The 25,118-nt window shown below is 39.4% G+C and overlaps 1 protein-coding gene across 1 annotated transcript in view; it reads right to left on the reverse strand.

Annotated features, from left to right (window-relative positions):
- The window catches only part of GPR158 (G protein-coupled receptor 158), a 186,555-nt gene that overhangs the window by 44,077 nt on the left and 117,360 nt on the right, over window positions 1-25,118 (reverse strand). Inside the window, exon 6 of the mRNA XM_066316019.1 lies at window positions 7,957-8,066. Coding sequence (XP_066172116.1) covers window positions 7,957-8,066 — 110 coding nt within the window. The remainder of the gene's footprint in view (window positions 1-7,956; window positions 8,067-25,118) is intronic.

A 25,118-nucleotide genomic window follows, 5' to 3' on the forward strand; every position in this document is an offset into this window, starting at 1 on the left:
TTGACTAAGACAATAACAACATGGACATGGCACAGATGTTTGGTGCTTTCATTGCCTCTGTCTGCAACACTGATGATGGGCTAAGAGGGTCCCAGTGCCCTGAGCTGGAGAACCACGGCTGTGAGAATGAAAAACTCCCAGTTGACCTTGAACTTCTACAGGATCTGCTGCTCCACCTGGATCCTTCTAAGTCTATGGGGCCTGATGGGATTCATCCAAGAACACTCGAAGAGCTGCATGATTGATTGCAAGGCCTCTTGCAATGCTCTTTGAACAGTCTTGGGAATCTGGGGAGGTCCCAGCTGATTGGAAGGTGGCTAATGTTGTCCCAATGTCCCCAGATGGATGACCCTAAAAGCTACAGGCCTTTTAGTATCTCTTCAGTGACTGGTAGAATTCAGGAGAAGATTATTCTGGGAATTATTGAAAGACACCTGAAGGACAACACAGTCGTAGGTCACAGCCAACATAGCTTCATGAGGGGAAAATCCTGCTTTTCAAACTTAATTTCCTTTTATGACAAGGTAACTCACCTAGCCAGTTGATACAATCCTTCTGGACTTCAGCAAAGCTTTTAATGCTGTCTCTCAGTATTCTTCTGCACAGGATGTCCAGCTCAGAGCTGGATAAACACATCATGTGATGGGTGAGCAACTGGCTCATGGGTCTGAGAATGAGCAGAGACCTCACTACAGTTACAACTTCCCTGTGAGGGGAAGGGGAGGTCAGGCACTGATCTCTCCTCTGTGGTGACCAGAGACACGACCCAAGGGAACAGCCTGGGTTTATGTCAGGGAGATTTAGGCTGGATATCAGGAAAACTTTCTTCACCCAGAGGGTCGTTGGGCACTGGAACAGGCTCCCCCGGCCAGTGCTCATGGCACCAAGCTTATCTAAGTTCAGAAAGTGTTTGGACAATGCTGTCAGGCTCATGGTGGGATTTCTGGTGCTGTTCTGTGCAGGGCAGGAGTTGGAACTGATGAATCTTGTGGATCCCTTCCAACTCAAAATTCTGGTAAAGAATACTTTTCATTACTAGGCCTTCTGAAACAGAATTTACTATTTTGCCAAGCTTTGTTATCCACAAATTTTGTGAGTAATCATTTTGTTCTTGGTTGTTCATTGCAACCAAAAATGCTAAATAGTATCAGGCTTACTTCTCATCCTTCACAGTAGCCCACCAGAAGCCTCCTCTCCAGTCATGATTTTTCACTGACAATCAGTGTATGTGATCTGCAAATCTCTGCTTCCACTGCGATCAGCCCATCTGTGAGTCACATACTTCACTACTTCATCATGCTCCTCCACAAATAGCTATAACTCAAGTATTGCAGTGTAATGCCTAGTTTCTCTCTTATGCTGTAATCCCACCCAGAGATACCTTCTTCCATTGACCAATTCCATCCTTCCCACATAATGAGAAAAAACAGTCTGTAGAGCTGTTATTACTGGTATTGCAAATGCATGCACACATGCACACCTACCTGGGAGGTACTGCCTCACAGCACAAAGTTTTGCTACCTGAGGGAGGTCCTGGACTTGGATATCCTTGGAAAGGATAGGTTCCAGTTCCAGCTCTGAAGCCCTTCTGCTATCATGTTAACCTGACATGCAAAACCAGTCCTTTCTTACAATATCTGCCAGGTTGCTCTTGCATGCCATCAAAAGACATCTGAGAGGTCTTGTGATACCTGTGGATCATTACAAAGTGCCTTCCAACCCACTGCTGGGGTTTTTTCTAATTATGATAATAATGTAATTGAATATTAAAACACCAGATAATTTCTTTATCTCCTCTTTGAATTTTTCTAGCCAAAGTTAGTCTGCTATGATAAAGCAGAATGTTTGCATCATTAAGGTGATTAAAACACCAGCCCATGGAACTGTACAGCTGTATCTACAACAATTTATATAAATTAAATATTAATAGGAATATGAATGAGAATATTTTCCAGGATCTCAGTGCCCTATTAATATTAAATACATTATATGCTGCTGATTTTTTTTCTTTAAGATAATTAGTCCCAATTTATTAGTCCCACTTCTACATGGTGCTCCATCAAGATTAATTCTGAACTGTGTTTTTTAACTGCTGTGCTACATTTTGCTGGTTTATACATAAGCAAGTAGATATTTTATTCAGAAATCTAGAATGAAACCATTACACTGTCTAGTTAAGGCTAGTTATTGCTTGAGAATGGCAGGGATAAAAAAGATCTAAACAGGATTTTAATAATGTAGGTTTTATTGAGAAAAAAACCTCAGTGCAACAGAACGTGACTAATTTAATCTAGAAGAACTGCAACATAAGAATTTAATCTTCAATGTGCATCATGCAAGAATGCTACATGGAATTTACTGTCTCAAGCCCTGTTTTGCTGTATACCATAAAAATGAGTAAACAAAGTAGCAAAGGTTTGCAGCAGACATGAGGCATGAATTATAGTCATGAAATTAATAAATTAGGTTAAGGCATGCTAACAAGAAAACAGATTTTTCCATGACTGGTCTAATTAGTGAAACTTCATTCCTTATGAACTTCTACTGTATGTGCAGACACTTTTTCAGCAAGCCCAGCTTCTTCCCTCCCTAACCTGCACTCCCCAGCCTTTCACTCTGTACCCTGTCTCTAAAATCCTTTTCTCCAGCAGCCAGGCCTGAGGCACAGTTTGTGAGCCACCAGCACAGTTTGTGAGCCACCAGCACCATGTGGGAGCCACCAGCACCGTGCAGCACACTGACCATCCAGGGCAGACCAGGCAAAGAAGGAGATGCTGGTGCTGCGAGTTTCAGCCTTTGCTCTGTGGGAGCATGCATGATGTCTGTTTTCTGCCCCAAAATTGTTTTTCACAAAGCTTTGTAGGACTCAGTTCATACAGTCTCAGGTGCTAAAACCTGCCATTTCTAGGGAAAAGACAGACAAATGGTTGGAATAGTTATAGAAAGCCCCTACAGTGTAAAAATCTTGACCAAACCACTCCTTCTCCTATATTGCAAACAGAGTGGAATCCTGTCAGTCAAATTAAAGCAGTAAAAAACCCAAACAAGGCAGCACCAGACCAGCACTCCGGACACTGCATTTCTGCAATGGTAACATCTGCCTTGAAAACAATTTTTCCTCCTCTGTTTCATGTGAGATAATGACTACAGAAATCACTATGGACCACATCCAGTGGCAAAATCCAAATGTGAGTGTATCTGTCTAAAGGTATTTCGCTCTCACCTTCTACAAGAAAAAAAGGATAATTCAATAGGAAGTAAATCCTCTCCTTTTTTTGAGTGCTCAACCAACATAACCACGAGGGCCTGACTAATTTCAAAAAACCAGGGTGGTTCACCACTTCAGCCCATGCTCATCTCACTTTGCTTGTCAGTTTAAGCCAAGTTACACAATAACCACTCCTCCAAGACAAAACTGTCTGCACTGCTTCATCACTAGTGTCCCATTCCATGGAACCACTGGGTAACGGTGTATGGGCACTATGGAACTGTCACCCATTGGCTCTATGACCCGTGAAATATTGGCCATGAATAATCCAGCCCTACAGGTTCCAGCTGCCAAGGTACCTTCTGCCCCTTTCTGCACCACATTCCCACCAGACACTTTTAGACAAGACCATCTGTATCCTCTTTCCCAGCCCTAGCTGACCTAGGGGAGCTAATATATGCCACGTGTTGTGGGTACCATTCCCAAATTTAGTGTTCCCACTGTAAAACCCCAGACCACATGCTGCTTGCCCAATTCCCCCCACCTGCCTCTGTGGCAGGATGAAGAGAAGAGCTGAAAGCACAAAAAGATAAAGATTGCAGGATAAGAACCATTTAGCAAAACAGCAGTGAAATAAGAAAAGAAACAGTAACAAACAGTACTAAAAATAGAGTGTACAAGTAAGGCAAACCATTCACACACCAGTGGTCCCCACATGCCACCCACCCTCCACCCTGGGTCCCCCCTGCACATGGTGGGAGGCCATATCCAACAACCCCAGAGGCCTGGCTGTGCCCCTCCTGGCTGATGCTAACTTTAACCCTGTCCTACCTGGAACAGGACACCATGTCCTCAGCACTGATGCTTCGAGAAGCAAACTGACATCTTCTTTGGGTTCTCTGCTAGCATGAGTCTCCTCTTCAGTAAGATACTGATCCACAACCCAGAGAACCAAAGAATCTCTGAATTGTTTATGGTGGAAAAGACCCTTACAACGATCAAGTCCAACAATAAATCTAATACTGCCAAATGAGCCACTAATCCATGTCCCCCACTAAAACACGGCTCTAAACACCCACACACTACCTGCGCTGTTTTTCTCCTCCTTTCTTTACCACCTCCAAAACCTGTAGGAAGGTCCACTACTTGCTCCAACTGTACCAGATGGCAAAGCACAGCAATATAATCTTAGCACAGCATTTAGATGAAATGCAGAATTGCATCATAGTGTTAACATCTTGTTCTCCCACTAACACTCCCATCCCACCATCACTGCTTACAAAAAAAGTGTGGATTATGTCATTATCATGTTTCTCATACCTGAAACATCACCTTCCCCATACTTTCTCATTCTCCCCACTTTCCCACTCTTCTCTGTTTCTCTTACTAATATAAGAAATGGAGATTCCCATAAACTAGAGACCCCATTCCTGGGTTTCCTTTTCCTAAAATATCTGAAAACTATCCTATGTATACACACACAAGGGCATACATTTGTCTGTATGTATGTTACTTTGTTTCACTCTTATTGTTTAGTCCAGAATTAAGGATTCTGTATTAACCCTGACATGAAGGTGACAGAAGGTCACACAATATTAAAAAAAAATGAGATAACCTGTTCATAAAATACAGGGCTTGAAAAAGCACACAGAGTCTTCAGTTACAGAAATATTCTGAAAGGTGCCACTTCAGCAGCTCCTTTAAACCCAAAAGGTTAAATCTGAAACATCATTATTTCTTGAGAATTATTTTGAAAAATCCATTGTTAAGGAAAGTATTGTATTTTATGTTCATAGCTCTTCAGTTAGATTTCTTAAATTAAGCTCATTTCCATGCCCCCATCCTTCCACCCCCATAAACATCAGCTCGTTATTTTAAAAATGCACAGTGAATAAGAAAGAGGCAATTAAGGATGAGGCACTGTAGAAATTGACTGTGACAGGTGTTCAAAGAATGAATCAGTACATGACTTCCCTCTTCTTTTATTCTTCCTTAAGCATCTGCTTTTGACTTCTTTTCTGATTTTCCTTTGGTGCTTGACCCTAACAAAACCTCTGAGTCCTCCTTAGGAAGTGAGGAGCTACAGGAAAATTAAAAAAAAAAAACCCAAACTAAAAAAACTTCAGGTGCGTCCAGTGACTTCTACCTGGCTTTGGTTAACCGTCATGCTCCAATTCTACTCAAAGAACTTCATTTGTTGAGAACTAGAGCATTAGACTTTCTCATTATCATTAATAGCTACCTTTACACAATATTGGTTTTCCCATTTAACTCAGAAAGATCACATGTTCCTTGCTGGCAATTGGTTTTTTCCCCAGGCAGGACACAGCCTAGCTGTAGGAGGGAAGCAATGCTTGTCAGGAGTATTTGTGATGTCTGCAGTAAGCCATTCCTCAACCTTTTAAAGACCTTTGGATTGAACTAGATCTGCCAAAATTTTCTTCCAAATTTCTATAAACATCACTTTGTTCCTAACAGCATAATTGCTGTCAATGTGTATAATAAAATATATATCTAACTTGACTCAGTCTTTTGCAAGGCACAGTCTGGGACTGAGTACCAAAAAGGAGCTGTTTGGGACAGTACCAAAAAGGAGCCCAATATCACAAATGTAGGAAAGGAATGGTCAGGCTATCTGGGTGGAAAACAAAAGATAGATTCCTAGAGAAAGTAATTCTAGGTTAACATATTAAATAGGTTTTTCCCTCTTTGGGTTACACAAAGAATTACAGAATTATTCAGCCTATGCTCACAGCAGGGTTAACAGTGAATCCAGACCAGGTTGCTCAGGGCTTTATCCAGTTGGGTCTTGAAATCCTCCAAGTATGGAAATTTATACCTCATGAGCAACCAGCTCCACTGGTTAATCACCCTGACACTGAAAATGCTTTCCTCATATAACATTGACCCTGATATTCATCCATATTGTATAAAGTCGAAATCTCCTATTTTAATTTGTCAATGTCTTTTGTTCTCCCACTATACACTGCTGTAAACAACACAGCTTCACTTCCCTGTAGGTGTTGGATAGCTTGTGTTAGGTCCCTCCAATGCTATATTTTATTCATGTTGAACAAGCCCTGCTACCCCAACCTCTTTTGCAGGAGCAGTGATCCAAGCCCTGACCATTTTGATGGCCTTTCACTGAACTCATCTAAGTTCACTGACATCTGGACACATCATTGCAGATATGGCCTGAGTAAAGGAGAATCACTTCCCTCAGGCTTCAGGCTACTGTCCCATTGATACAGTCCAATCCACTGCTATCCTTCATTGCTTTGTGATGATCAAGGATGAGGATGTAGTGCATTCGTGGTTTCTTACTCAATTTCATCGTTTGCTGACCCTGTCAGCACAGGTGCCAAGTAACACCAAACAGCTGAATGAGCAAAGCAGAAGTTCTGCCCAATTTTGTAGCCTATCCTCACTTCATATAAATGGAAGATGAACCGTCCTGTCAGGATAGCTGCTTTCTCACATCATGTAAAGAACAATCATATAAAGAACCTGGCAGAATAGCAGAACTGCAGTGACAACATGAGCCACCCACAGTCTTAGGCCTTTTATCTATCTGAGCTATAGAGAACAAAGCATCCAAGCAAAGTCCACATCTCTCTCTTCTCTACTGCTCTACTTGTTTTACTTTTTGCATCAGAAATTGTTCCTTCCAGAAAATACTGTGGGGGTGTGGGATTGTCTTGGTCGATTTCAATGCAAAGATATGGCCAGACAGAGCATTTCACAACTACAGTTTAGTAGCCTAAGTGTACACTTGTAACCAGGGACACAAATTAAAGGGAGCTGCAAGAATAAGTTCTGTTTTAAGGAGAAAACAGGGGTTTCCACCTAAAATGGGACAAGTCAATAATGCATCATGAAACACAAGTTATTTTTAGATCTCATTCAGTTTATGTGCATAATATCAAAACTCCTCTAACATGCCAACACAGTAATGAAACTAAGATAAAAAGATGAGTGAGCATACTTCAACTAATATGTTCAAGTATCAATATACTGCTTATCTCTTTGCATGAATAAAAAAATACTTTGAGAATTTATCAGTAAATTTTTTCATTAAAGAGGGAAAAATGTTAGGATTTTATCCAGCATACACAGAAAAGGCTTCAATTTTTAAGGGGATTGTCTGTAGAAGTGGGAATTGAAGTTGGGCCTCTAAATCTTAAATCTCTGAGTCACGTATGAATGCACTCCCAATGCCATGAAACCCAGAATTTGCCTCATGTTTTTGCTGGCAGGTACTGATGCTCATGAGTGTGTAGCTTGTCTGCTATGATTGCCTGAAGAAAACAGCCCTTGACACAAGTGCCATAAGAAAACACAGTAAGTACATACACCATGGTCTATTGCTTTACCCACCACTGCTGTGTCTAAACACCTCAAAAGCATCTCTCTACCTGTGAACTCTTCACAAGGAAACTTTTGAACACTCTATGAATACTTCTGTATTTTTTATATTCAAGGAAAACACATTCACCTCCTGTGAAAAGGAGTTCTTGCACAATTGAACAGTTCGTGTATACATATTTTTCATCAAATCCTGTCAGCATTCATAGCTCTCGACTCAGATTAGTAGCATATAATTTGAGCAGGAAAATTGAGGAGAAATACACAGTGAGTTTAAAATCAGAAACGGCACTTGTTTATGATAATATTTGCAGCCCTTCCATCTAAATACCCACACAGATTGCACATACTCCCACAGAGATGGAAATTAACATGTGAAATACCTGTGCAGTTTGAGTGTCACAGTTCCATAAACAGTAGCAAAGCCCAGAAGACGAACCCATCTTAGGAGAACACAGCGAAATATACTTGGCTCAAAATACAAAATGACAACCTATAGAACAGAAAGATAGAGAGAACTTCAGTACTGCTTTCATGAGAAAGTAGTTCTTCATTCAAATGCAGAATAGTTGCAAAACAGGACAGCAGACACATTTCAGCTCATACTGCTGTATATTTAGATTTTCTAGTAAAGCGTTGGGATGATCAGATCAACCAGCTGGCACAGTTCTAGGCACCAACTCCTTTTTGAAGGGAGCTGGCAAAAGCCCTGTGACAGACTGTGAAGTGACAACACTTTTAAATGCAATTCCACTGACTTTTCTTAACTGAGTGAAAACATGTACCCAGAGAGGAGGATAGAACAGACAAGGACTTTTTCCCTGAGCTGTTCAAGTCATATGCAGCTGGTTTAATTCTGGTTTGATAGGCTGTATTTACTAGGTTACACTTCAAAGTCACTCCTAATAAACCTAGCAAAATGATAGCTGCTCATTTTTCTCTGCCAAACTAAAAATGATTTCACTAGCTTCTTTCTATCCAAAATATGAGATATTTATGACACGTTTAACTCTTTCTTCCCCATATATTTCACCTAAGCTATATCAAATCTCTCTATGCATCACCACTTTCTTAAGAAAAATAACCTTTTTTCACCTATGCATTTCTCTAATCAAATAAAAAAATGTCCAAAATGTCCAAAATACCAAATGTCCTACCTTTTGCCCTGTTTACCAAAGACCATGTACAAGGATAACACTCCATAAGCAGTAAAAGAAAGCTACTTCTGTAGGTATAGTGTATATAGAAGCTTCACTATCAAGTAAAATACTACTCTTCTCTAAAACAGGGTTGCTCAGTTAACTCAGGCACAATTTGAATCAGGACTCCATTTCTTCTCATTCCAGCAGACATTGTCCTTGGTGTCCTGAGGGTTGTTCCCATATTCCTTCCCACTCATCTGGTCCCACCAGGAGCCTGCTGTCCCAGGGATTTGTTGGAAAACTGCTCCTACCCCGTCTGTAGACCTGGCCTGGTCCAGCAAACCTAGATCCCATGCATTCAATGTGTCTGATCAGAACCTGGTAAAACAATCCAATGCACCATAGTACAAATTAATTAGGTAATGCTGGTCTAGAGAAAGCAAGCACTGGAACTCTTCAGGCCATCTGTCACAGCTTCATTTACAGTCAGTACATTCTGGCAGCAGTGGTAGTATTGTGCCTACTGGCTGCCACATATTATTTTCCTAAGTAAATGCTCTTCTATGTGGGAATTCAAGTTCAGGATATTGGCCAAAAGCCCAGGACTACATCCTTTGGGTGACACAGACTTCTTTAGAAGAGTGGGGGCAAAAATGGCAGATGTGGGCTGAGAGAGATGGAAGCTGGTGTGTTTCATTGGAATGCTTTTTTATACAGCAGAATCAAACTATTTCTTTTAGAAATATGATTTGCTGAATCAAACTGTGCTGCAAAATCTAATCTGCTTTTTTTTCAGTTATAGGACTGACATAGACTCACAGGATGTACTGAGTTGGAAGGGACCCACAAGGATCATCAAGTCCAACTACAGGCACTGCACAGGACATCCCAAGAATCACAACATGTGCCTGAGAGTATTGTCCCAGCGCTCCTTGAACTCAGTCAGGCTGGTGCTGTGACCACTGCTCAGGCAGTCTGTTCCACTACCCAACCATCCTTTGGGTGAAAAACTTTTTCCTGATTTGACATGCCTCAATGTAGACATTTTCTGGGATTCTGACAAATTGTGCATGTAGGAAAGGCAGCAGCTATTCTTGGAAAATCAGCTGGAAAACTGAAATGCATCCACATGTGTGTGACTATGCTTGGGCAAACAGAGCATCCAGAAAAAAAATTCTCAGAAAGACCTGAATGGAAGAAATGATATCTTATGCAAATATACAGTTATATACATAAGGACAGTTGCAGAACCTGAGCAAAGTCTGTAGCAGTAACTTGTCTCCTGAGGTTTGCCAGAGGGTAGAAAATACCATGTTTCATCTTTGATTCTTTCAAACATGAAAAACAATGTCAAAAAAAGACTGGCATACAGAGACTCTGAACATTTCAAAGTTGATCTGAAAGCAGAATTTTTCAGATAATTGAAATGGGAAGGTCTGAAAACTCTCCAGGCACAGAATTTTCTGAACAAGGGCACCAGCTCTCTTTGCCATGCAATCTGACACAGCAATTTCATCTGCTGCTGCTTGTTGAAACATTAACTGCTTGTGTCTAGAAAATCTCATTGATTTGCATTGAATCATTTATATGAGCAGCTGATGCATTTGGCTAGATATCCACAAAGAAACCACCACTTCAAATGCAGCCTGGCATGAGCTGGCCTGACAGCTCACCAGGAAGACTGCAGAGGCAAGGCTCTGTTGGAAAAATCTGTTCTCATTTTCCTGTTTGAAATACACACATTTTAACTGCTCTTTCACCCAGTGGTGAAGGATACTGCAGAAGTAAGGCTTCATCCAGGTTTGAGTCTCTCTTGGACCTTCTTGTGTTTATATGATGGAGAATCATAATGGTGCCTTTACAATGGCCAGTGTCCATTTCTACCTCCTCTTGCACATGGTCTGTCATGGACCCAGGCTTTGAAGAGCCAGAATTGCTATATGTACGTTTTGTTTTCTTCTTAAGCATTGCAGCAGGCTATTCTAAGAACATGTCATTCCCATTCCCATCAACGCTCACCAAGATGTTCAGGTAACTGCCTTCTCTAAGCTCTTGTCAGAGTTATGTCTCTTACAAGCACCATGAATTTTAGAGGCACAATTTTAAAACAGAATTTTAAACGGAACAATCTTTAATGGATTGGAGTGAAGGGGCTATAGAAACACTGCTCTGGAAGCCTTGCTCAATTTTTTAACCCAAGTGGAATACAATTCTTGCAAAGAATCTGGTCCAAAGTATGACTGCTGCATTCCATCCCTCACTCTCCCTAGCAAAAAACCAAACAAGAAACACAAAACAAACAAAACCACACAAACACATAAACAAACACAAAACCCAAACAAAAAACGAAAAGAAAAAAAGAGGAACATAACACAGAGAAAGGTTTGTTTCGTATCAGCCTCTTCTACCTTATCAAAACCCCCATTCCCTCCTGTTATCCCTTCTTCAAGTGACAACAAATGTGCAGCAAAAGGTTGCTGAGCTCCGAGTGAGGAGTGTAGGATGAGCACCAGATTCACCCACATATCCAGGCTGCTTTCAAAAGAACAAGGTAATCCCTCAGTTCTAAAACACTACTCTGCCCACCAAAGATCTGACAATACTTCATTTTCTCTTTTTGCATTTATGATGCATTAGACTATGATCTTCTTAAAAATGCTGTGAGGTTTTGCTGATGGATGGAACAAAGATCATTACTGTACATAAAGAAATGTGTTATCATCAGTTTCGCCAGCTCTTGGCATCCACCTAAACACCAGACATCAGTTTCTGCTACTTAAACAAAAAGATCTGGGGAAAATTATTTGGAAACCAGAAGATAAGCCAAAGAGTGGCTGTTCATGTCCCAGTTACTGCAGCTGTGCGTGAGACTTCATCAACTGTGACTCGTCTTTGTCATTTGGACAAATGCGTTTAGATGTTCTCTTTTAAACTCAATGTGGTTTAAGCTATTACTGTCCTTGCCAAAACATTGTTCAGTAGTCACGCTACCACTTGTGGAGTCAGAGATGAAAAGACTTCCTAAGGTCACAGCTAACTGTCAAGTGTGTTTAGAGCTGGAGAATTACGGACACGGAAGAGGGACTTAGCTTGCTGACACAGCGATCAGCCAGCTCAGTTATGCATCTGACATGATGAACAGACACACACACACTCCAGAGACAACAGCTGAAGTCAATAAAAGCACCTCACACATTACAGCAGATTTTCCTTATCAGGACAGGTAGGAAAGTCAAAGTGCAAAGAGAACTAACATTGAACAATTGAACATCCAAAAACATAACAGAGTTTGTCCACACACACAAAAAAGGGAATTAATGAGTTTTATAGGCTCAGTGCCATTGCTTCTTAAAAGATAAACAGCATTTAGAAAGATTATTTAAATAAATCCACCTTATTACAGCCCTATAATGTTAATAGTGAGCAAAACTGCATTGCAAAATGCTCTTTTGTCTTTCAGACTAACTTTACTGTGCACATTAAAAGATGGTTAATTCTGCCCTTCACATTGGCACCAGATCCAAGCAAAAATACTTTAATACTCTGCACTTCCCCAAGGTGCACTGACTGGGATTCAGTCTGCCTAAATCAAATATGTAATCTCTTCCTACACCGTTCTAGGGAATCCAGTAAATCAAGCCTACTAATGCAAGTTCCACAGATAACCCAGAGATAGAAACAAGTACCTTGAAAAAGTTCAGCTTCAGCTACTTGAACAGGAGCTTGTCCTAAAGGCTTCAAGTGTACCTCTCCATTGACTAGAAAGGCACTACAGCATTTATTTTAGGGAATTTGCTTCACTATAGGTCCATTAATAATCTGCATTAGGAGGACTAAGCCAAGCACTTTATAGCCAGCCATAATAATTTTGTAATGTATTGAAGATAAGTACTTTTTACTTCCATTCTTAAGCCACAGAAGTCACAAGAATAGATCAAAACCTCATTTTCCTCTACAACCATCAAATTGCTATACTTCATGTTGAGAGGAAATGGGCAACACTATAATGTCTCAAAAGATCATAAGCCAAAGAGCTTAAAAAATGCATGCACTGTCAGTGCTAAAAATACTAAAACTAAACATGAAAAATTTTGAGCAGGATCGTAACTCCAAAATTTCTGAACTCTTCATATTTTTGTCCTTGGTTGTAAAATCGTGCTAAGGTTTAGGTTGGAATTGACTTCTAAGGATCATCTAGTTCCTAGTGCTGTGGACAGGGATGTTATCCATGTAATATAGACAGAAATGAAATTCAGAGCTTAGAATTTGAGCATCAGCATCATCTGCTGATGGATCTGAGGTGCAAGTCACCCATGTTAAACAAAAGTGATGCAAAACTAATATTTTTTTCTCATTTGCAAATAAATAAATTCATCTTAAAATTGTGCTCACTTAACCTACAGAACTTTACAGGGAAACTATCTACTTTTTAAATCGAACTTCAGAATTTTCCGTCAGTACTCTGCACAGTTCAATGCAGGACATGAGACAGCCTTTCAAGATAATGCCTTTTGGGCTAATTCCATTAACAAGCATCTAGGAGATACTGTGAAGAGATCCATCTGATCTGTTCCACTGCCCAGCACCATCTGCCCTTGCCTGACTGCAACAGCTGTCTAGGGCTGTCTCTAGGCAATTCTGCAACACAACAAGCCATCAGATACTTCTTCTCAGTATCCTGCCCTGCTGAGGGATGGGCAGCCTTCCTCCTTCTGCTGTGTTCCAGCAGTTTCGTTCAACAAGTCAAATATTCTCCGCGGTACACCAAGTCACCTATTAATGCCTCAGTCCTAACACTGAGAAGGGATTTCCTGCAGCAGAGATGGTATTTGCAATGTTAGATAATCTTGCCATCCAAACTCATAACAGTCTGGCACTATGCTTCCTAGGAAAGGGACCAATCCACTTCTCTTCGGGCACAGTGCCATCTCAACAGATGGGATGAATGAAGGCATTCATGAGCCTGTGCACACTACGGGCACCACATACCACTGCTCGAAACATGAGTCACAGCTCAGATCATCTGCTTAAATATTAGCCAAGGCACAGCTCCGTATCCAGCCCTGTACTACTCACAAATATTTCCAATGCAGCTACACACAACATTTTAGAGGTATGATAACAGCTCAATATATACTTAGGCTAAATACGTAAGAACATTTCCTTCCATTTCCATCCCATTTTTTTTTAAACCACATGTGCTTTTTAAGACATTACATCTTACTATAATAGGCTTGTGAGCACACAGTGCCCTCAAACACTGCTATCCCTGCAAATATCACAATTTTAAAGCAGAGCTGCACTGGATCATTAGCTCAAATGCCTCTGTAAAGCTCACATTTGCTGCACAAAACCACAATAACTACTCAGTAGGTTTTATTCTTGCCTCTGAATTGGAACTGAATCAACCTCCCAGTACACAGCATTGGAAGCACTCTGCTGCTGGGGGCAATGCCTTTCAGATAAGATGTATGCCACAAGCAAAATCCTTGCAGCCATTTAAGTAAGATATTCTGGGTCTCTTCATAAAAGAAGACAATTTTTTTTCTTCATCATCCACACAAAGTCCAGCTTGAAATTCAGCCTACTGAAATCCTCTTTTCCCTCCCACTATACTTTCAACAGTAGATACTGGTGTTTCTTTCATTGCTTATCTTATAATTTCTATAATACATATTAAAGCTCTTTCTGTGTTTCAGCAAAGACATGAAAAGTCTTCCTATAAAGTCTTCTGGAAGAACATGACCCAGCATAAGCACATAACCACCAGCACCACTATAAAATAAAAGTCCAGACTTCTAGAACTTAACTTATTAGAATGCTTTGCTATCACTAGGTTTTATTACACTATGGATTCATCCCCATCAGGCAGTAACAACAGATCTCTAAAGCTCTTTACAGAATACATATTTTACAGTGGGGTCATTTAGCCCCCTGAGAGATTTAACTAGAGATTAAGCAAAGGGAACATTCAAGATCATTCTGGTTTGACAAAAGATTGCATACTCAGAATGTCTTATATGGATATATCTTCAATTATTTTCCCTCTTTTTTTCCCTTCCTCTGTTCAAAAGGGAGATTTCAACTAATTATTGACAGGACACCCTGAATAGTTTATTTTGAGGAATACAAACATCCATGTGATTTCCAAGAAGCTGTCATGTCTTTCCTCCAATTTGAAGAGAGAAAGTGATATGCCACAGATCCTACCAGCTCTGGAAATATTTATTTTTAAGTGACTTGAACACATGGCCTGAAAATGCATTTTTCATCATAAATTCTAGCCTTTGCTTAAGCCTTACTAATGATCCAGCTTCACTGTTCCTATTTCCTTTGGCCTAATGAATAGCATTCTAAAATCAAGTAATGAAAAATTAACATATAATCCACAGTGGCTTTAAAAAGATACATGCTTGCACTCTGTAGACAGATTTGATCACAACAAATGAATTTTTATGCCCAACAAGGCCCACAGAGTAGAGAAGAGCAATCCGTGACTTTTTCCTAATAAAGGACAAAACTTTGTCACAAAACAGTTCATTAGCTATGAGAGACATCAACTGATGTCCTGTCTGAGCTAGTTATTATATGCTAAGGGTTGAAGGGTACTCCAAGTGCCAATTCACAACCAACAAGAGAAAAGAGATACAAAGAAAGACAGCACATCCTCTTTGGGGAAAAACAAAGCATAAAAACAAGTATGACCAAAAGGACTAGACCACTACCCAGGCTGCTGTGGGAACCCTCTGAGGAACTGAGGAGAAATAGAAATCACCTTGGAACACTGGATTATCAGGTATATTCTCTGCATCTATTTCCAAACACAGAGATCATGCTTAGCCTTTCAGTGTAATAGAATTGACTATTTAACTTCAGCTGCAAACTTCTCAAATACAAGGAGAGATTTCAGTGGTAGTGGCCCAGGGAGTGGTGATGCTAAACAGGTAAAACATGATCATTCAGGAAGTATGAGGTGTTCCAGCCTAAGGGGCTATAGGAACTGGGGTGCTGGATGTGGAAAGTCCTTAGGGGCAAATGTTTTTCCAAGAAAGGTGTCTTCTTGACTACTGCTGGTTATTGGGGGCATCTGTAGAAGCAATACAAGACAGGGAGAAGGTCTGAGGCTCAGAAGTTCTATTGAGACCATGCCTAAGTGTAGCACAATGAACAAATTACCTAACACTGAAAAATCCCGGCTGAAAAAAAACCCATCAATTTGTTCTAATCCTGTTCCATGTAAGGCAAAAGAGAAAATAATGTCTGAACTGCACACTATGCTTTCCCTGCTCTCACTCAAGTGTACTTCTAACTCACAAGTTACCATAAAGCAAAAGAGGCAAATAAATACTTTTCAGGGAGTGACGCTCTTGTACACCACAATGACACAAGACTCTGACTTCAAAAGGCCGAAAATGACTCCTTTATTTTTGGGATGTGTCTCCCTTATATACTTTTCTACACAGACCAATTCGATTGGTGAAACAAAGACAAACCTCTTCAATCACATTGGTCAGACCAGAGGGACATCAAGAAGTCCCTCCTAGGGAAAGAATGAAAACAAAGTACAGTAACAAAAACATTTCTCTTGTTTACAGAAAATTCCCTGGGAAAAGAATTTCAGAAAACCAAAACATCTCAGGCACAAACCAGGGCTACAAGGGGGTCCAAAAACTAACGAGCTTGGTTGGCCCAACTGACCTTACCCATCTGCTTTGATGTGCCAGCTAGTTCTCTGTCTTTGGTAGATGTCTATCCCTCACACAAATATTGGCTCCCTCCTGACAACCTCACAGTCTTTACGACAGTTACCCTAAAAGCAGCCTGAACAGCCTCAGAGGTCAGTCCCTGAGGACTCGAGAGGTGGCTCATCTCAGCAATTCAGACACTTGAACTGGCCAGATGTGGACTTATCTGGATGTCTGAAGTTTCCACTGAAATCAAAATACTGCCTCAGAAAGTTTAAAAAGTGTTTAAACAAGATTCCTTAAAAACAACAAAAACTGTTGTGTATGAAAATTTAACACCTAGCAGAATCTACCTAGCTAACTGTGTACAGAGCAAAATGCTTTTCCTGACCCACATGGGTGACCAACCACAGCCTGAAAGCACAAAATTAATGCACAAAATAGTAATTGATCTGATTTTAAAGATACTTAGGGGCTGGTAAGGGAGTCAGGAGCTGTTGACTTCACTGAAAGGCAACTATCCAAATATTTAAAAAATATCTGTCTTCCTGTCTTTAAAAAGAGTGCTAAAAGCAGTGTATATAGCATCTGCACTCTTTCATTTGATGTTTTTTTAACTTACATGAAAAGGTCTTCAATTACTTTCCAGTTAAATACTGAAAAATACATGAAAATGTGGGTTTCCTGATCAAGGAAATGGTCAGGTTTTGAGTGAAGGTTATTAGAGGTGATCTGCCAGCAGCAACACTAAAAGCAAAGAGAAGCAGACAGGGCATTCAGGGCTCCAGCTTCATGCACTCTAAGGCTGAGAAGAGAAGCACAAGTGAAATACAGAGGAGAAGCTGTGCTCCTTAATCATTCAAAGCTTCTATTTTCATAGTTTGCATTACATTCAAAAAACTTAATTCAAAATTAATAGAAATAATTTCATCAAGACGTTTTCTCTCAGCAATGTATAGGCACAGCAAAAATTGTTCATGCTGATGGAAAATTTAAAAGTGGAAAATCAAAGGAAGTTGCGAAGTCAAAATATCTTCTAAAATATTTGCTTCTTCCGCCAGTTAACTTTTACAATCCAACTGCTTCTTTCATCTATTCAGATACGTTTTCTGCCATGTGACATGCCACTTGGGTAAATCACAACAATCAACTGAATGTCCTAGTTTACCCACTTCATATGTGAAAAAAAAACCCTAAACTTACTTACTTGGTGCATTACTATCCTCCTTTCTTATAACCAAAGAAGCAGAAAGAGAAACATTTTTACAAACTGAACCACATCTAATGAAAAAAACCTGACATCTCTTCAGCCTATTCATTTGCCAAACCACTGACACATTTTATTAATAGTTTTAAGGATACGTATTTTCATTATTTTATTAAAACCAAGGAAAATCCAACAATTAATTGTAAAACCACATCTGTGATTTTAGGAAAAAGGAATCTTTTAAAAACATAATGTAAAGTACTCTATATTAAAATAAATCTTGCAAGAGCTGCAGCTAAATCAAGACATAATGGATTAAATTATTCAGAGCAATTTGTCAAGTATACTTAATGCAAAACACGGGTCATAAAAGAGACTCGCATAGACTTTTTGATCTTGTTAAACTATAGCTGAAATGCCTACAAATATACAGTGTAAGGTGTGTGTGTGTGTGGTGTTACTTGAGTGTTTCCAAATAGTGACTCCTACCTTGGAAAAAGAAAACATGCAGTAGTTAAGAGTTCCAAAAGTACTTATCTCCTTGTCTTAATCTAACAAAGCCATAGAAGCATTTAACACAAACTTTGTGAGGAAAAAAAAAAGCTATCTGATGGTTCAGGTTCTTCAGAAATACCTCCTTTCTTGCTGTACGTGCTCTCTCTGAACTACATGTTGGCAGGTTCATGAGTCAAGGCAGGAATTTTACTCACAACTATTAGGATGCTTATTTGGAAAAGATAATGGGGACAGACCAGGACCTTGAAATACCCTGCTAAACCAAAGCAAAGAGCAGGACAAAGCTGTCTGCTGTACTCTTCAGGGCAATTTTTGTTGGTATTTATTCTGACAACAAGCAATTTAGAAAAACTCTCTCTACAAAATACCAGCTGGACATCTCAATCCAGCCGGTGCTGATTAGTTTACTGCAGACATCTCTGCTGGAACTATTGACTTTTCATTTTCAGCTTATGCACCTGTAGCAACAGCAGCAGTGGGCACGAGCCAGAGACCATGGTGTGACCAGCCTCCAGAAGAGGGGCTGGGAACACTCCATCTCCTAATGCTCTCTAACGAAGACTGGATGTCTGATAAATCTGCTTTAGATAAACTGAAGCTACCGGTAATTGGATGAATTGTAAAAAATGAGTGACATACTCTGCTGGCATGATCTACATTGATCTTCAATCTGCACTAATCATATCAAGCAAATTATGTTATTAACATAATTAATTCATTATGGGTAATTAATGAAGTCCAGAAGAAGCCAGCCACATCTGCAAACTCAAAATTCACTCCACAGTAGAAACTATAGAAATAGGAATGAAACACTATTTTTCTTCCTAGTAGGAAGACGTTCTTTTAGTTCTTAAATCACATGAATATGAACATTTTTACCTTGCAAAAGGATTATTTGGAGTTTGCTTAGCTAAGAGGGCCAGAGGGCTCCTACTCTTTTTGTCTAGCCAAAAGGAAAATAAATGTTTAATAGAAATCTATGCACGAAAAATATTTTTACAGTGTTGAGCAGATATTGAAAAATTATTATAACTGAGAAATTAAAACAAATAAAGCAAAATAAATTTCTATCGTCAAGATGATCAGGCTGTTCTGTCATTTTCTTTCAGTCACATATGCCACCCAGGTGATTTTTTAGAAACAGCATATAATTAATCACATGCTTGTATAAATATTTGAGTACGTATACACTTAAATGCAGAAACAGATTTGGTGCATTTCTTGTGATTTCTTTTTTGCCTGTAAAATCATGATTCTCTTTCAAAAGTTAGTTACTTTTCATGCACGTTGATTCTAAAGCACATTGATTCCAAAATAGCAGCATAATTTGAGTGTATCTGTGCCAATGTTTTCTGCTTTATGAAAAGCAACACAGATCAGTATCAGTCTCCTGCAATCCTAAGCAGCCTGAAATACACTTTATTGCAGAACGATTCACAAGGCATCTCCATGAGTCATAAAACACTCCTTCACACAACATGTGAGAAAGTCTTACTCCCTACATTCACTCTCCTCACCACAGTCAACTAGGGTGGTTTGATATTATAATGCAGCTATTCCTATCAGGACTAGGAATCTGGAGCAGATGTTCTACACACCGAGCCAGGGAAGACAAGTGAATCATTAAATTCCAAGACAGTCAGCCCAAGCTCCCTCTGTATTCAACGGGAAGCACTGTAGCAGAGGGCAAACCACAACAAACCTTCTGCAGGCACCTGAGTGCTGTCCTCCAGAGATGCCTACTTCCCTCCACAGCCTACAGTTAAATGTGACATTCAGAGTTTAATTTTAAAAAATCCCTGCACTGCAAATAGACACTCCAAAGTTTTACTCAGTTTTGAGTACTCCCTCTTTCTCAAGTGCAGGCAGCAGCTACTAACCTGTCAGACCACGTAAAGCCCATCCATCAACTCTGATATACTAGAGAAGAGAGCAAGTTGGAAAAACCTTCAGAACTATTTGGCCTAATTTAATATTTATTGTTATTTTAAGCTGGGTGTCTCAAAGGATGCAAAGAACCTTAAAATATTGAACTGATTTGGAATGAAGTAGACCTAGAATAAAAGTTATGTTTCATGGATTTTAAGGCAACTCTTGAAAAATGAAGAATCACAGAAATAATAATCACAGAGACATTAGCACATTAAGGGCCAGGTTCTTAATGGACAGGTGACATTTCCATTAAAGAAAAAAAAAAATTAAGAAGTCCTAAAATGGAAAGCACTGATCTCAAGATTAAGTATCCAAGCTGTCATGGAGTAATCTCAATCAATATTTCAGCACCAGAGCTGGATGGACTGAGAGAAGCCTGAGAAGAACTTTTCGCTATACACCTCAGAAGAATATTTCTTTAAGAGTTTGAGAACAACATACTCAACTCTGAAAGAGCAGTCTTCAAAAGCTTCAACACGTGTAGGTGGCAATCAACTAAACAGAACAACTCAGAACAGAAATCTCCCCTTGGAAACACTGCACGGAAGTGGAAAGTAGGAGAGATGAATCTTGAAGGAGATTTTCCAGAAGTTGATTGTAGACTTGAAAAACTTTAAAGAGTCTGTGGAGGTCACAGTTGATCAGAAGTCTAAAGTACAGTGATGCAGGAAAGAGAGGAATCAGGTTGCACAATAAGAAATTATTGACTGGGAGAAACTAAGGGTAGTAAATTCTCCTCCTCTTGGAAACAAAATTTCATGACACCTCAACGATTTGTATAGCTGCCCATGACCTAAACAATCAGCAACAATAAAATCCCTAAGGAATAACATCTTCCAAATATTGCATTTTCTTGCCTTTGGATACATTCAGGTTTTCCAGAAAACTGCATTACCAAATGCACTCATTGATGAATTCTTAATTGTTTGATGTGGGCAATTTCTTTTACAAAAAGAAAGAGGCACCACAATAACATTTGAGATGTAAAGTTGCATTAGACAAACATATCTTTGATATTTAATGTCTTTTTCAGTTATCATTAAAAACTTGAATAATTTTCCTCGTATGATATGAATTCTTTTCAGGTCCTAAAGATCTGAACTCAGAAACTCGGAACAACCCTAGGACTTGCAGTTTGTTTTGCTGTGCTGTGCTCCCTCTGTAACTTGGGGTTTGTTCAATGTGATTGTAACTGCCATTTATTTCAAACATGTACATTAACTATGAAGAAATCTATTGTGAATAAGGAAAAACATCAGAGGACAAATTTTGCATTGTTTTGAAAATTTAGTGGGATTATGCAAAACAACACACCTGTCTGCAGTGCAACAATTTGCAGGTTTCTGAGGAGAGCTCTTGACAGTGAATGATTTAACCTGGAAAACAACCAAATTCAAGCTATGTTTTTTCAGTGACAACAGTTGAGGCCCATATGCTACTTTCTGCTCATACCTAAAAATAACTTAACTATTCCCTGAAGCACTTTTAAAGCCAGATCACTCCATTTTAACCAATATGTAATCTAACCAATGGGTACAACACCTTTCCTACTGCTCTGCAGTTGGATTAACTCTTGTACTTATACCCATTTACTACTGCTCAAAGGAGCAATGTGAAATGGAACAGTATCAGCACAATAGGCTGAATACCTCCCATGCTATGGCATCCTAGAGACAAATCAGTAAAACTTTCTTCAAGGTGGTACAAGTTTGTATCTTCTGAGCCAGAGAGGGGAACAGGACCCAAGTGTCAGAAGGAAAACATTAACAAGAGGGATACTGAATAAAAATGCTGTCTACAGGCTGGGGTTTTTACCACCTATACTTGGTAAGAAAATGAAGATTGCATGGTGTACTTGAAGAAAGAGTTCACGTCTGCAGGTCTGGTGAAGGAAAGTGTTTTCCCATGCAGAAAAACTAGCCAGATGACAAGCAACAAATCCTCTCTCCAGGACATCCAGCTGCCTAAGCAAGCAAAGCAGGTATGCTGCTGTCTGTGTCCCTGACTGAGCAGACAGCCCTTTCATGTAAAGAGTACCTCACCTGACCTCAAGGCACCAAAACTGAGCCCTGCAATGCTTACCCAAGTCAAGTAAGTTGAGCGCTTAAATAAAAGCAATAAAAATTGAAGGTGTATGGGGGAACAGGTTCCCAACTAATGGCTAAACTATTCAAGCATCTTTGGTCTCCTCCTTTGAGAGACACCAACCAAAATACCTATAACTAGTACCTGCTGGTTCCCCCCTGTTGCTGCAGCTGCAAAAATAAGGCATTAGAAATAACAGCCTTCCCAGAGAAGATTACTTATTTGCATTCCTGGCACAGCTCACTTGCACGGTCCACAAAATGCATTCATTAACAGATAACAAAACAGCAGAAGGAGGCTTTCTTCAAATGTTTCACTCCTTCCTGAGCACAGGGGGAGTCCTCCAAACATTTCACTGATTTATCAAAGAAAAAGCCCACTTTCTAGCAGGAGAGACATATTCCACCGCATTTTGTTGCTAGGCAGTCCTCTGCATTTAACGGCAATTATTTATTTATATGAACTTCCTTCTCCACCCTCCCAAGATGCTTGTATTAACTGTACAGAAGCAGAAGGGCAAAATATTTAAGAGCAAAATTAACAGCTGTCACCAGAAACTAAGAATGAGATGGCAAAGAGAAACCAAAATAACTGGCAGGAGGCCAGGGAGAAACACAACAGTTTTTTAAAAGAGAAGTCAAGCTGCTAAGATAGATAGAGAGAGAGCAATGAGATAAACCAACCAAGTGGTGAGACCTCATTTGTGAGACTGCCCAAAACAAACATTTCAAGACTCATATTTAGTTGAGGAGCTGTGAGTGCTCAGAAGGCCATGACCTTCTTTTTCTTCAAGGTTCTTGAACATTGTACTATATATAACACAAGTATTTATGATTTAAAACAAATCCATTCAGGCAGATTTTGATGGGATTGCTTGTGACATCTCTGAGAAAAATGTACTACTTTAAACACTCTGAGGAAATTAACCTAGCAGATTCAGTGTATCATGCCACAAAATTTCATCTACTTTAGGAAAGATACACATGGAGGGTAAAAAAACCCCATTTCTTTGAACTTGCTTAGATAACTCAAAATCCCAAGAATGTCTGCTGTGCTCTCTAGACCAATAGAGCACTCAGTGTTTAGCAACAGGAACACCTCTGTGCTCTATACAATTTTCTCTCTCTCACTCTGAATGCTTCCAACTTTTTTCAACTTTTTCCTGTTCTCTAACCTGTTTCTTAGTGATTGAAGACTAAACATTACTTGAAGATAGATCAAGGTTCCAGATGTTTTCTTGCATTTGTTGAGAGTAACAGAGAATTTTTCTCCCCTTTACTGTCTTCTCAAGAATTCAATCTGTCAATGTCCTTGTTTAATCTGATCCATTATTATTAATATTATAAATATTACTGTTATTATTACTATTAACACTAACATGTTCTAATGATGGTATCAAATATAATTAGTTATCTATCAAGTTCTTGATCACATCTGATGTCTGTTATACACACTGGAGAGTCAAACCAAACACGAATGCCTTGCACAACTACATCATTTGATATAAAAGGCTTTTGATGCTATCAGGTTAACCTAGTTCATAGACACTTGTGAAAAATATAATATACTAGAGGTTTCCTTTTCAAATGTAGTAAGCACTGATGTCCCTTATCCTAAACAGACAAGATATCCTGCCTGAGAAAAGAAGTGGTCCTTATCATTTGTTAATCCCACAAGTAAGAGCAGTAATTACAGCTCATATAAAGACATCTCAGCTCAGGATCAAAACAGATCAAGTTTCTTGTCCTGCAAATCTAGTAAATTGGAATGCGTTTCAGTTCCAGAAAAGTTATATGAAGAGCAGCTAAAAGAGAATTTATTTTTTAAAATGTATTCTTGGTGACATCTGAAATTGGCAAATACCTTATTATGGTCAATAATTAACTTATAACTTATTATTAACAATTTTTAACTCATTAATCTTGCTTAAGGCTTACATGGCAAGTGTTTAGAGTATGTTTCTGATCCAGCTATCTTTCAAAATTCCTGGGTTTTCAAACAACTGAGCATATGATATTCTAACAGAGCCTTATGTTGAATTAATGGTTAATAAACATATTCCTTAGGGTTTTAAAATACTTGTTATGACAGCATTTTGCCTTCTTGTAGCAACAATTGAACAGAGAGTGCCTGCCACTAAGGCAGTAACTTATTCTGATTATAATTTCAAAGACGTAAAAATGCTTTAAGGCTTGGAAAGCAGATACAACTTTAATAAATACAGATATAAATAGCTGACTAAATAACCACTACATAGACTTTTATAGATCAGTTCTCTACAGATTTCAAGGCAATGCCATCAATAAAGGCAGAAAAAAGGATAAGCTGACTCCACGGGCCAGCAAGCCCTGTGAGATTTTTTTAAAAGCCTACATTTCACGGGTTCAGCATGCTGATCATGCCAGATTAAGAATTTAAGAGAAAGAGTTGAGCATTAAGAACACTTGCTCTGTATACAGCATTTCAGTGTGTGCTGGGGATTAGGTTGTTAACAAATTAAGCAAGATTTATGCATTCAACAACCTATTGCTAGAATACATACAATTTTTCTTGACTCTGACTAATGTGACAACTTATACACCTGGACTGACATAGAAGAAGAGATCTGAAGATTAAATCACAGATCCCTACTTTAAAAACTGTGGTTATTTAGAACAAATTATTTGCTACAGAAAAGTCCAAAATTTAAAAGGAAGAAAATAGTCTGAACAAGATAAAAAGCTTGAAGGAAAAGTGAAAAGGACTTTCCTTATGCCAGTATAACTTCCTTTACCTTTCTTCCTAAATGTCACAGAACCACAGAATACGCTGAGTTGGAAGGGATGCACAATGACCATTGAGTCCAGCTCCCAGCCCTGCCAGAACAGCTCCAAGAAGCACACCATGAGCCCGAAAGCATTTTCCAAATGCTTCTGGAACTTCTTCAGGCTGGTGCTGTGACTGCTTCCCTGGGGAGGCTGTTCCAGTGCCCAGACACC

The sequence above is a fragment of the Sylvia atricapilla genome, chromosome 1 (genome assembly GCF_009819655.1).
Source record: "Sylvia atricapilla isolate bSylAtr1 chromosome 1, bSylAtr1.pri, whole genome shotgun sequence".
Lineage (NCBI taxonomy): Eukaryota > Metazoa > Chordata > Aves > Passeriformes > Sylviidae > Sylvia > Sylvia atricapilla.